The sequence below is a fragment of the Sciurus vulgaris genome (assembly GCF_902686455.1).
Source record: "Sciurus vulgaris genome assembly, chromosome: 3".
Lineage (NCBI taxonomy): Eukaryota > Metazoa > Chordata > Mammalia > Rodentia > Sciuridae > Sciurus > Sciurus vulgaris.
In genome coordinates, this window is record NC_136463.1 from 109,397,614 (window position 1) to 109,411,485 (window position 13,872).

The following is a 13,872-nucleotide window of genomic DNA, read 5'->3' on the forward strand; positions in this document are numbered from 1 at the left end:
ACCATCATGTAGGAGAGTATTAGCATCATAATAGTGCAGCTGACACAGTTGGCTTCTTTTCATCATGACTGAATATTGACTTTATTTAGTAACTGCTGAGAACTTCTCCTGCCCAGCAGTGTTGAGTCTGCTTTGTGAACTCTATCTTATATATGTAATAAATAAATTTTGTTTTCAGTTTCTGTTATTTGACATGACAGTGCTAAAAGAAGATAAATACTGCATGGGAAACCCAGGAGCAGAATGTTACTCCAGCATTTCCAAAAAGCATCAGCCAAATTCATGCTTATTGAAATTTGTGTCATTGATTGTGCCACAGTAATGGTGCATGGTGTCCCTGGGGGTGACTAATGGCTCTCCTATAGCCTTTTCCAGCTTATTCATTTATTTTAGTTTAGGACAGATGGGGGAAATTGGTTGACAATGGAGCCCAAGAATAAATTTACAATTGGTTGTTCACAGAATCAACATGCTTTTCAAAACAGCTTTTTGTTCTTCTTTTATAATAATTCCTGCTGTGCTTATTGGTGTGTCTTAACGGAGAGACTGTGATTGTGAAATTTGTGGTGTGGTGCTATTGTTGTTAATGTGAGGCAGAATGTGTGGTCAGAATCACCCTGGTGCACAAATGTATGCGGGAAAAATGGCAAATGCAGAAAGGTGTGGAGCTTCTGCTTTATTTTTATTAGATATTTGGAGTAGAAAAATCCTTCCATTGAGACCTAAATGATAGCAGCAGGAGTACAGATCCAAGAAGTCTTGAAAGTGATCTATGGTGTGCCTCTAGTTGAAAGGGCATCTAGGTCAAAGTAAGTGATTGGTTTTGCCCACCATTCAGCTAACAGACAACAGAAGTGCACAGGCTTAAAAACGACTAGCCTGCTCCTCTGTTAGGAAAGTGTATGCCTGCCTCTTAATATTCTCATTCACTTTAAAACAACAAACTTTATCAGTAACATTCAATGAGCCCTTGCCACGCATCGAGTCCTGCCTAAGTGTTTTGCTCATTAACTCATTTAATAATCAAAATAATACTCAGAGTAAAGTGTTATTATTATGTCCATGTAATAGGGGAAGATATTGAGACCTTATGAGGTTACATCAATTGCCATACCATTGCCAAACTATATGGCAGAGCAGAATTCAAACCTAAGCAATGAAACCAGTTTCTAAATAAACTGATGTGTTCAAAGTTTCCCTTTAACATATCTACTTACATTTGTAACTTTTCCTATTATGGCATAAATAAAAATTTTTAAATCATTTAAACATTTCTGTTGGGAAAAGTATTTACCATACATTTAAGAGTCCATTAACATGAACAGTGAAGAACTCACCAAGTTTAGTACTGATTTCTTTAGTTTTGAGTTAATGTGTTCGTTCCATAATATAATCTCAGCTGTTACCTGAGTTAATAAAATGTGACAACCAATTTGCAGTAGTCTGTCTGAGTTATACTAGTTTTTTACCTTAATAACTCATGAGTCAAAAAAAGCACAATCAGATTTCCTTATTGGATTTGGATTAAAGAATTTTTATAAAATTCAAACTGGAACAATGTCCTTTAAAACCAAATCAAAAATTATTATTATGATATTCCTTATTACCAACTACCTAACCAACACTTTGGAGTCAAACTTCAGATATACTCATTTCTGTTTACGAATCTATATGTTTATATCTATGTATTATGATTATTAAAAAATAAATCTAAATAAATCCAGACATTTCAGTAAGTATTAAATAGCAATTCATGATGTATCTAGTCATGAAATAGCAAGTCATGAAAATATACACAGACATATTTTTATATACACATATACAGGAGAGAATGAGAGAATGAAATAAAATAAAAGAACAGAGCATGTGCCATACAAAGTAGTTCATCTAATATTGAGAAAATGTCTACAGGAGTAGATGTTGTTTTGGGAACCTAATGTAAATACACACATCAACAAATATCTGTGTGTACTTACTACCATTTGCCATGTCCTGCCCGGCCATTAATTCAGATTCTCAGACCTGGCTGTGAGGGGAGGGAGAAAAGACAAATAGACACACAAATAGAGGAAAAGCGGGGGGGCCCAACGGATCACTAAACCTTGATAGGGAAATGATGACACGTTTATTATATAGGTTTAAACATCAAAAGGATTTATTGTGAGAAAGTTTCTTCAAAGTAAGCAGAACTAAGGTCATGAGTATGAGCAACCCGATTATCAGCTTGTGCCTGTAACTCTCTACTTTCAAGCAGCTGGTGTCTGAACCTCAAGGTCAAGAACTGAATAGCTCTGTGACTGGAACAGAACCTCCTATTGAACAAAGTGTCACCATAGCAACTGGGCACTCTCAAATCCACGCCTCCGCAGGGAGAGTTCCCAAGAGAGTCATTGCCTCTGTTACAGGACAGTTCAAGACCCATAATTCAACCCCTGCTCCTGACAACCATATTCTTGGTTTAATTAATATCAAATGATAAAAACTCACTAATGGAAACGTTTGGAAAAAATTAGAAATAGCTATTTTTTTCTACCGAAGTTTTTCCCTTATGGGATCAGTTTGTATCTTGTGACTTATATCCTTGGTTAGATATAGAAAATACAAAGAGACTTCATTTCTCTAATTCAAAGAAGCATTGTTTCAAATTCTGGAAAAGGGCAAATAAGTTTAGGAAATGCTATCTACTTTGGCTGTTCACAGTGCATATTAGCGTAGTAAGTTCTGAGAAGTCCTGCAGGGAAAATACCTACTCAACTTTGTTTTTTGTGACCATTACAATTTGGCAAGATTATGATGTTTACTTACTGTGTCTGATCTAAATTGCCACCATGTGCAAGATCACCATTTTGCAATATAACAATAAAAAAATGTTCCCAGTCTAAAAACAACACAAAACTCCCTTTTCACCTAGAATTATAGTATACCTGCTAAATAAAATCTTTTAGACATAAAGTTATGCAGATGCAGTTTTTTTATCAGATGTTATTTTTGTACATGCATAAATATTTTTAAATAATTAAAATAATTGATCAAGCTACTTCACATTTGAAGCCTGACATTTCAGAAAAATGTACAGGTGTGTATGTGTTTTCCATCCAGTATCATTCTGCCTGCTGTCAGGTGGTTGACAGTGTAGAATTTCTTAAAATGATAAGTCATTTTATCTCTAAGATTTTATTCCAAGTTCTTGAAACCATTCAACAAATTTTTATCTTGGCGCTTTCTTGATTTTACCAGAAGGAATCAAAGGAAGGTTTTTAAAGATCAGGATGCATTTACTTGTCCATCAATTTTAATAGCCATTAACTAATTATAGAAACTATAATTGGCTAGTGATTCTACAAAAAAGAAAAAAAAAATTGTACATGTTCAGGCAGTAGCTACCAAAGTATGAGTGCTTTCTCCTGAGCAACAATTATAAAATGACATTGTAAACTCCATCACTGCTTCAGAGACGTTATAATATGTGTCTTAGAACTGAAGAAACAATTAAATCTAGCATTCTGCAGAACAAGTAATTATAGTACATAATTTGTGAGGCACTTTATGGACGTATTTTGATTCCTCAGTCAATTACACAGTGAAATATCCTTGCTTATGTTTAATTGTCAAGCCAATACAGGAAATTCCAGTTACATCATATAGTACTATTGTTTATTTCTAGGAATTCAAGTTTGTCAGGATCTTGAATCATCACATTGATCTGTCAAGACAGAGAGAATTTGCCAAGTGGTTCCCATCCTTTGAAGGATGATCAGCATCATGTTTAGTGCCACCACTCAGAGAAAGATTTCTTTGTGGAGCTATTTCCATCTTTCTCAAGTTTTATGACCCCATTCAAGTATTGTAAGAAAGAGCACAGATTTTGATAGTAGAAAGAAGTGAGTGACTTCTAACCCTGCCACTGGAATAATTATAATATTTTCTGCTTTTTCTATAGACAACTTAAGCAACTTATGCAAACAAGTCTCAATTTCATTTCTTTTTTTTTTTTTTTTTGTACTAGGATTTGAACCCGGGGGCACTTTACCTCTGAGCTACATTCCCAGTCCTGTGTTGTTTTTTTTTTTTTAATTTTTACTTTTTATTTTTGAAACAGGGTCTTGCTAAGTTGTTAGGGGTCTTGCTAAGTTGCAGGGACTGGTCTCCATCTTGTGATTATCCTGTCTCAGCCTCCTGAGTTGCTGGAATTACATGCATGCTTCAATTTCATCCTTAAATAAGAGATAATAGGGATATTTAATGAGAAAGGATATACAAATGTGTTTACTTTAGAAACAAAATCCCTTACATCATATTTTAACTCTTGTGCCAACACCATGCTATATTATGGTTTCATGCCTTGGCTAAATGAATGAATATTTGTCTTATTTTAAACATGCTGTGAGATAATATTCTAAATTCATGTGGTACACTGGATAGCCTGTAGAAAGACACTTCAGTTATAAAGTTAGAAGTGTTTGTAAGATGAAAATAAATAAGTTACTGAGGACAAGCACTGTTTTTCCTGTTTCTGAGTTCATTCAAAAAATTGCTCTTGAGATATCTTATAAAACAAAACATTGTTGCATGAGGCAATAGTCCAAGACCTCAGAACAACAAAAAAAGCTAGTACAACTGAAAGTTTTGGAAAACTATCTTATTCTTCCTTTGATCTGCAGTGAACTAATAGCATAATATCAAATTCTCATTTAGATTTTACAGAGAGTAATGTCTAAATATACAGTACTATATTATATTAAGTTGATTCTACATAAAATTTATAATGCCTATAGGTTTTAAGCTTTAATATTTATTAGAGATCTGCTTAACCAAAGCAAACGGAAATAAATGAATCATTTCAAAGATGTATTTTTTATATATATGAGAAAAAATAGTGAAAGTAAAAAAGATATGATGATGAAATTAATGAAAATAATATGAAGTAAAACGTTTTTACATTTTATTTGTGTTTATATTATTAAATAAAAGATATAGTTGGACATTTTGCTATCTCAATATCAAAGTCATTTGTAAGTATCATATCAAGGGCAGAGAAGAAGATTTTTATTTGCAACATTAAAGATAAAACGTTTTACATTACAAAAAAATCTCTAAAATTTAAGTATTTGCAATAAATACACCAAATTTACTTGTATCAAGAGTGCTCATCAAGAGATGAGTGGATAAAGAAGATGAGAAATATAGAAAGAATGGAGTTTTATTAAACTGCAAAGAAGAATGAAATTATTCATTTGCTGATGAATGAAGAACTAATGTATAATGCTGTTTATAGAATCCACAGCTCAATGGATATGGAGGAGTTACTGTACATATTTTTAAGCCTTAAGACTATGAGTTATCAGAATATCTTGCTTCTAGAAATTATTTTAATGAAATAAGGGTAAAATAAAAAAAGTACAAAGGTATTTATTGATTATGAGATCTAAAATTAGAAATGAATATTCATCTATAGTGGACTGATTAAATGAATTATGACAAACTTGTGAAATAGAATGCTATAGAAACATTGAATAGAAGTTACAAGAGGTTGGACAGTTGGGAAGGGTGGATAAAGGGTGACTGAATTTTATCAGTGCATTCTTTATGCTAGTGTTGATATAATATGGAACCCCATTAATATGTACAATTGAAATGTTTATCAAAATATTCTCTTGAAGACTCAGTGTATACCTTAAAATATATTAAAGTTTCAGAAGAGTTCATTTATCCTTGCAAGTGTTCATGACACAGTCTGCTAGGAAAAAGCAGGTTGCAAATGTATATTATATTATGAATCAATTTTTGCAAAAAAAAGTATCTATCTATATAAAGAAGTTTAGAAAAAGCATTACTGTAAGATAAATATAGACATATTACAGGTGACTAAACTATTTTATGTTTATTTACGATTTAGTGTTATCTGCAATGAATATATTCTTTTCAAATAATTTTAATGTGAGTGATAAAATTATGTGATATTCATGTACAAATATGAAATATAACTCCACTATTATGTATAATTATAATTCATCCTTGAAAATTAGAGAAATTTAAGAAATATTTATAAATAAATGGCATGCAAATATTTCCTTTCTACTGGGACAAAAATGAAATCAATAAAATGAAAACAGAATGGACACAAGTAGATAGCAGTATGAGTACATTAATATTTTTTTGCAATTTCCATAAAATATGTGAGTTAGGGAGCAGGTGACTGCAGACACTTGCTGCTGGAGCTGAAGGGTGTTCAGTACTGCCCTGAATTTCTCGACTTGGAATAATTTCCTGAAGAGTGTAGATTTTATACTCCATTTTCCTCAAATGATGTCAAATTGACCTTTATTTTAAAATGTTACTATTCATATTTAGTTTCCTTATTTCCCATATGCTCTTTGATTTGAAACCAAGCAGTTGAATATAAGATCTTTTATGTCAAATTGAACTGAAGTTTGAGGTAACTATGTAGAAAATTCAGCTTCCGGACCTGTTCTTTCAACTATATCAGACAGAATTAAGTAAACTATGAAGTTATCTGACATTTGGTTCAGCTTCCACAGAAGATATGACCTTTGTAAAGTTCATTATCTCATTCTTATTCCATTAAAATAAAATCGAAGTAAAACAGTAAATGATATATTCAATAGATAATCACTGTGTATTATTAGCTGAGATGGGCCACCAGCCTGTTATGCAGTCTTGTTTAGTGAGGTCCTAATGAGAGTTTAGGTACCCAGGTAATTTGTATGCATGTAGAGGATGGACGAATTAAATAATGGATTGAAAAGGTAAATTAAATTTTTAAAAACAACAAAAATTCCAAGTAATCCACTTAATTTCTGATATGTATAGTAATTAGATAGTATAGAATTCAATAATCACTAGTTGGCTTTAAAATGGCTTTTTGTTATTATTACTTTTGTGGAAAAAGTATACATCTTTATTCATAAAGATTCTGAGGAAAATTATTCAGAGCAAATAATAGAACGAAGGATGATTTTCTACTTATGTTAAATTTAGAAAGTATCAAAAAATAATTTTTTATACACAATGGAATGTTATTCAGCCATAAAGAAGAAGAATATTATGGCATTTGCAGATAAATGGATGGAACTGGAGAGTATCATACTAAGTGAAATAAGCCAATCCCAAAAAACCAAAGGCCCAATGTTTTCCCTGATAAGTGGATGATGACATATAATGGAGGTGGGGAGGGTGGGGGGTGAGAGAATAATGGAGGAACTTTAGATTATGTACAGGGAAATGAGAGGGAGGAGGGGATGGGGGTATGAAAAATGGTGGAATGAGACAGACAACATTACCCTATGTACATGTATGATTACACGAATGGTATGACTCTACATTGTGTACAACCATAGAGATGAAAAGATGTACCCCCCCCCCAAAAGAAAACGCAGCCACATCAATGTTTATAGCATCTCAATTCACAATAGCTAGATTGTGGAACCAACCTAGATGCCCTTCAACAGATGAATGGATAAAAAAATAAATAAATAAATTCTTAGCCAGGCACAGTGGCACGCTTGTAATCCCAGCAGCTCAGGAGATTGAGGCAGGAGGATTGAGCTAAAAGCCAGCCTCAGCAATTTAGCAAGGCCCCAAGCAACTCATCAAGATTCTGTTTCTAAATAAAAACATAAAAGTGGTTGGGTATGTGGCTCAGTGGTTGAACACCCCTGAGTTCAATCCCTGGTACCAAAAATAAATAAATAAATAGATTCTTAGTTTAAACAGTATGGCTGTTTATATATTTGCATTTTATAATATGCAAATGTATTAATATCGTATCACTTATATAAAAATATGTATGATTAGCTCCATAGTTTTGACTTATGCTTAAAAAGAGTGGGAGATTTCTTAGTTCTTTGTATCAATTTGTTTTTTGAATAGCAAAAGGAAGGTACTGTTTTTATTTTTCTCAGCTTTTTGCTGTTTCATTTATTTCCATTTGAGTTACTTTTATTGGCAGTATAATATACGTACTTTTAGGTTTCTATTACATTTTCATATTCTTATATTGACAGTTATTTTAATATATGAATTATATTTTGTCTATTAGATGTGGAATTGATTTATTAAGCATTCTTTATAAAAGGAAAATAATTTCCCCTTTTCTTCACTTTAAGTTATTCTGCAAAATATACTCTTGTACATTAGATGGTAAGTTTTAACATGCAATCTTCATATACCTTGATAATATGAAACTAGAATTCTTAGACTTACTAGGTCTCTACTAGGGAAGAACCCAACGTGGAAAATTATGATCTTCCATCTAATAGATATTTAAAATTTAAAACATGATTGCTCTAAATATATGAGCTTAATACTACCATGCAATGTGTTTAAAGATGATGAATAAAAGGTTATTAAATAAAATATAACCACCCATAAGTATTATCATTTTTCTATTAATCAAACCATAAATCTAGAGTTAATTAAAATGCCCTTTTTTCTTATTATAAATTTTTATCTCATCATCAAAACCTTTTAAGGTTTTTGTAAGTCTCATTGAAAGACTTGCATTAGAAACAGTCAACTTTTATAAATTGTCTTTGCAAAAGTAATAATATATTAAGATTCCTTCAGCTGTAATCCTGCTTCCTTGTCGAAGTCTTTTTTTGCCATAGCATGTATCACCTCCGAATATATTACTATTTATTTTTGTCTCTCCTTGGTAGAATATAAAATCCATAGAGGAAGGCAGTTTATTGTGTTTATTCATAAATATATCCAAAGTATCTAGAATAAGTGCCTTGCATATATAGTTGAACTATACCAAATATTGACAGAATTAATCACGATTTAACCTCTGGGCTGAATTTCTCTCCCCACCCCTGTCTCCCCACTTCTGGTTATTTACCTTACTCCTTCATTGGTGTCACTGCCTAAGGTCTTCTCTATATGGTAGCTCCATAAGCTTCAGATTTAAATCACCTTTGCAGATACCAATTCCAGAGGAAATAGAGTTTCGAATTCCTAATAGTCCCAACAACTTCTTGGACTAACCTTGTATTAGATTCTCACAGGCCCATCGCAGAGTTAATCATTACTATCTGGTTGGATGTAAGATTGATAAATGGAATGCTCCTGTTGTCTTGAGTGCTAATCATATTCTGGTCTGAGCAACATCCTCTAGGAGTTTATCAGAAATGCAGACTGAAGGGCTGGGGATGTAGCTCAGTTGGTAGAGTGCTTGTCTTGGAAGCACAAGATCCTGGGTCCAATCCCCAGCACAGAAAAAAAAAAGAAAGAAAGAAATGCAGACTGAAAGACCCTCCCCAGACCCACCAAATGAGAATTTTCATTTTAACAAGACTCTCTAGTAATGTGAACTTAGTCTTACACTTAGATGAAGCTGAAAGGATAGGGAGGGGAATGAGACCAGCCCCACTCAAACTGAAAGTCAGGGAGGGATGGCTACTCAAAGAAGACTCATGCTTTTATCAGATGGATATCAGGCATGCAAAAACAAGAGACATCAATTATAATATATACTAGATATTAAGCAATTTTTATATTCCATCACTGTAGTAGACGTTTTTCAGACAGTATCTAGTATTCACAATATATTGCAAGGTATTTTCAATAAGATGTCTTAAACTTCAAGAGATAAAATAATTTGTTCTGAATCTTGTTATGAAGGAACTGAGCAAATTAATCTGTAATATAATATTAGGCATACATAAGTGCCATGGAGAAGAATTAAGTAAATTAGATAGAAAATGACCAAGGATAATGCAAGAAAAGAATCAACTTAGATAGGATCAGGGTAAACCTGGAAAAGTAACGTTCAAGGAAAGTCTTGGAACAAGTAAAGGACAATTCATGAAAGTTCCAAAGTAATACTAGTCTAGACAGATAGATAATTACACAACCTTGAATTAGAAATGAGCTTGGTGTGTAGAAGGAAAGCAAAACAATAATGAATTCAGAGAGATAGTCAAGAGCCATTTCAATGGAGGCTCTCCAGGCAATCATTAAGAAATGTTTAATTATTCTCAGTACAATGGAAAATCACTGGAAGCTTTAGAGCAGGGAAGTAACATGATTTGATTTGTATTTTAAATATATTGTCTATTGAGTGCGCATCAGTGAATAAAAGATAGATGGAGAAATGTAAAGTGTTGAGGGTGCTAGTTGGGATGCTATTGCCTTGCTCATCTAAGAGATGAGAGAGGTTAGGACCAGTGTGACAGCCCCAGAGGGCTAAAGATATGCTGGGAAGAAATAGCTAGTGGCAATTGTTAATGAATTACAAATGTGGGTGTGAGGTAAGGAGAACATGTATGGTTTTGCCCTGTCAAAATTGGTGGATATTTGAGCTTATCATGGAAGTGGAGAACCTTGGAGATGGAACATATCATAGAATCAGATTTTAGATTTGCCATATTTGAGATACCTATTGGATAGTCCAGTAAAACTGTTACATAAACAATTGAAAAACTATTTGGGGGAAGTTTGGGTTGGGAATAAAAGTTTGGAAAACAAGTAAGACAGTTTTTCTAGGCTAGTTCCAGATCTGCCTCACAGTCAACTAAATCATGCAGGAAAAAGGTTCTGCTGTCTTGTAGTTGCGCACACAGGGATACGAGGCCTCCCAGTCCTTGTAGAAGAGGGAAAGAGACCTGCAACTCTCACAGCTGCTCTTCTATTTTTAAGACTGGAAGTGACTATGTCCATTTCCCCCACAGTTCATCGACCGGGACTAGTCAGATGCCCTTACCTAAACTGCAGGGGCCTGGCAAATGTGACCTCTATGGAGTGTTTGGTTAGCCCTGCTGTCTTTTCATAATATTTCACTTCTGAATGGGAGAATAGGGATCCTGGAGGAAGAAAACATTTTCATCAAAATCTTGAAATAAGACCACAATATTGTTGTGCATTTACTATAATTGAGATTAAGACAAAAATCCAAGTTTGAGTGCCAGTGCAAAGGGGTGGCATAGGTATGGCAGGGCAAGAAGGCTTTACCTTTCCTCAATAATTTCTGATTCTCCACCAACTGCCCACTGCCAATTCCAAGGTGAGCAATTAATGTTTTCTTTGTACCACTGTCAAATGATGTGCAGATGAATCTTCCAACATGACTTCCTGTCAGAAAACTACGCATAAAACATGCCTAGGAAAAAAAATTTTAAGCCAGGACTAAATCTTAACAGGCTGAAAAAGGGAGAATGCTGTTATTAAATAAGCCATTTCAATGAAATTTATTCACCTCAAAAATGGAACTAGAACAGTAAACTTAACTGTTGGATTAAATCCTCTGAGACTACATGCTATTTCTTTTCTAGACCCAGTGGCATTTCTTTATGTATAATTTGGAGGACTGTTAGCTCATTTCAGTTGTCATAACACTCAACACAGTATATTCTTTTAGGGATCAAAATACAAAATTGTTTTTGAGCCTCTTCATTTGAAGGTTGCACCCCAGACTGAAAGTTCTGGATAGAAAACTTTTGCAAGCAAATGTTTATTCATTTAAAAAGGGCCAAAGACCTTTCTGGTTTTGTCTAAACACCAGCTGAAGAGATCAATATTTTCTTTTGGAAGGAAATGGTTTTGCTGTTTAAGCATTATCAAGAGTGCTGTTTAACTACATTACAGAATTTAATTTTGAAAAACAAAAATTTTTCAAGAAATAAAAGAAGTGGAGCTTATGAAAAGGTGGTGCTGTAGTGTACTAATAATGAGATTAGCTACAGACATTTAAGTTGTCAAAACAATAGCTGTGTATTTTACTGAGTGATTTTGTCACTCTACTGCTTGTTCTGGATATCCTAAATACTGGGTCATTTTTTTTTTTCTGTGCCTGTGCCTGGTTGCTTACTGGACTTAAAAAAAAATGATCTAACATTGAATTTTCTTCAGAATAATCTAGGAAATAATTTTTCTCTTGTCAGGTATTTATGTCACTTTTACATTTGTAATAATAAGCAAATGTTACCATGGTATGATTTACATAAAATTAATAATGTTATTGCTTTATTTGTCTACAAAAATATTATTTTATGAATATATTTATTTTCAAATATTCTGCTACTCTATATGAAAAAATTAAGCAACTTTAACATACATATGGGAGTATATGCCTGCACATTGATTTATGTTAGTTTCTCCATGCTTATTTATTGACTAATTTTTCCAAGAACTTAAGGTAGCTTGCAATAACCCATAAAATACAAGAGGAACAATAATCAATAATTAAAAAGCAAGTCTATAGTAAACATAGATAAAAGTTTAAGAAAAAAAGTGAAAGCTAGACCACATATGTACAGTTTATTGTATCATATTTATATAAATTTCTCATAAAATTTACAGATGGTGAACAGATTTTAGGAAAAATATAAAGATTAGCAAAAACATTGAATTTTTTTAAAGAAAAAGAGATACCATTTTGCATAGTTCTGTTAAACTTTGATTATGAGATACTAAATTAATACCAATTTACATTTAGTTGATTAATTATTCAACTTAAGAACTACAAGTAGTTGATGATAAATATTTGCATATGAAAAGTCATAACCAATGAAAGAACTGTTTTTGAATCTATTTCACATGCTAATTGGATGTGTAGTAAGAAAATTCAGCTGCACTTGCAATTGAATTTGATGAAATCTTAAAAATAGAAAACAAAAACTGATAGAAAAGCAAACAGAGTGAAAAGTGCTAAAATGAAAATAGCATAAACTGATTTGTGTTTCTCTGAAAAATTCCAGGTGTTGTTAAAGTGGATTATGGAGATGTGTCAGTCAGAAAAACACTAAGAGAAAATCTGAAGTGTAAGCCCTTCTCTTGGTATCTAGAAAACATCTATCCGGACTCCCAGATCCCAAGACGTTATTACTCACTTGGTGAGGTATGAATCATTTATTTTGGTTAAGTTATAAATATATTTTGCAAATGGAGCAATTTCTAAAGGGCTCAATATTTTTTTTCTCACATTATCAATAAAATGTTTGGGTTTTTAAATAGATTTATCTAAAATGACTTCTCATATAATCATACAGATCTTCATCAAAGAGAATTGTAAAAGTGAAGGAAATTTTTAAGATTGAACTATTTTCATGTTTCTTTATATTTTTAAGCTTTTTGATCATATGAACCTTATATTTTTAGATTTTTTTGTGAACTCCAAAAAGCTTTTGTTTTTGTGGGTGAACTAAATATTTACTGTACTGAAACCAAACCTGATAATTAAAAATATCATAAATTCATTAAAAATAATGTAATAATCAATTGCATGATAATATAAATAATATGTTTTTGAAAAAATAAATGTATTTTCAAAATAAAATTAAATAGGGAAATGATTAGCATTGATTATACTTTTGTAAAATGCATTAATGTCTGGGTTGGTAAAAGATGACTGAATTGTTGCATCTGTTTCAATGTTCAACCTGTTGCCTTATGAGACAATTATAATAGCCTCTCAAGAATTTTTTGTACATGCATGAGAAAGTGAGAAAACTGAAACTTGTATCATAGTATTATAGCAGTGGCTTGGCCATCATTGAACTGCACTATTCTTTTCCAAAATATTTATTCTATTTAGAAATATATAACTGACTTCATCATAACTATACAAAGATCTATGTAATACATATTTAATTTTTCAAAATAAGAATTATTTTCTTTATGGATTATGTACTCCATATTGGTGATTTCCAACTTAATAAGAATTAGGTTTATGAATCAACTAATTTAACATTGCTGCAGATAAAAAGCATTTTAACAGCAATAATATAATGTGTTTTGGAAATAATTATTAATTAAACAAGACTTTAAATTTAAATTGTGATTTTTGTAAGTCATAATGGTAGAGTGTCTAAAAGTTTATATGGTTAAGTCTAATACTGTTTTTGGTCATCTGCC

General features: G+C 32.3%; 1 protein-coding gene across 3 annotated transcripts in view; it reads left to right on the plus strand.

The window, feature by feature from the left end:
* Positions 1–13,872, plus strand: part of GALNT13 (polypeptide N-acetylgalactosaminyltransferase 13) — a 563,464-nt gene that overhangs the window by 480,216 nt on the left and 69,376 nt on the right. For all 3 annotated transcript variants that reach the window (XM_079134478.1, XM_079134477.1, XM_079134476.1), the window contains one exon: positions 12,717–12,856. In XM_079134478.1, the coding sequence (XP_078990604.1) occupies positions 12,717–12,856 (140 nt within the window). The remainder of the gene's footprint in view (positions 1–12,716; positions 12,857–13,872) is intronic.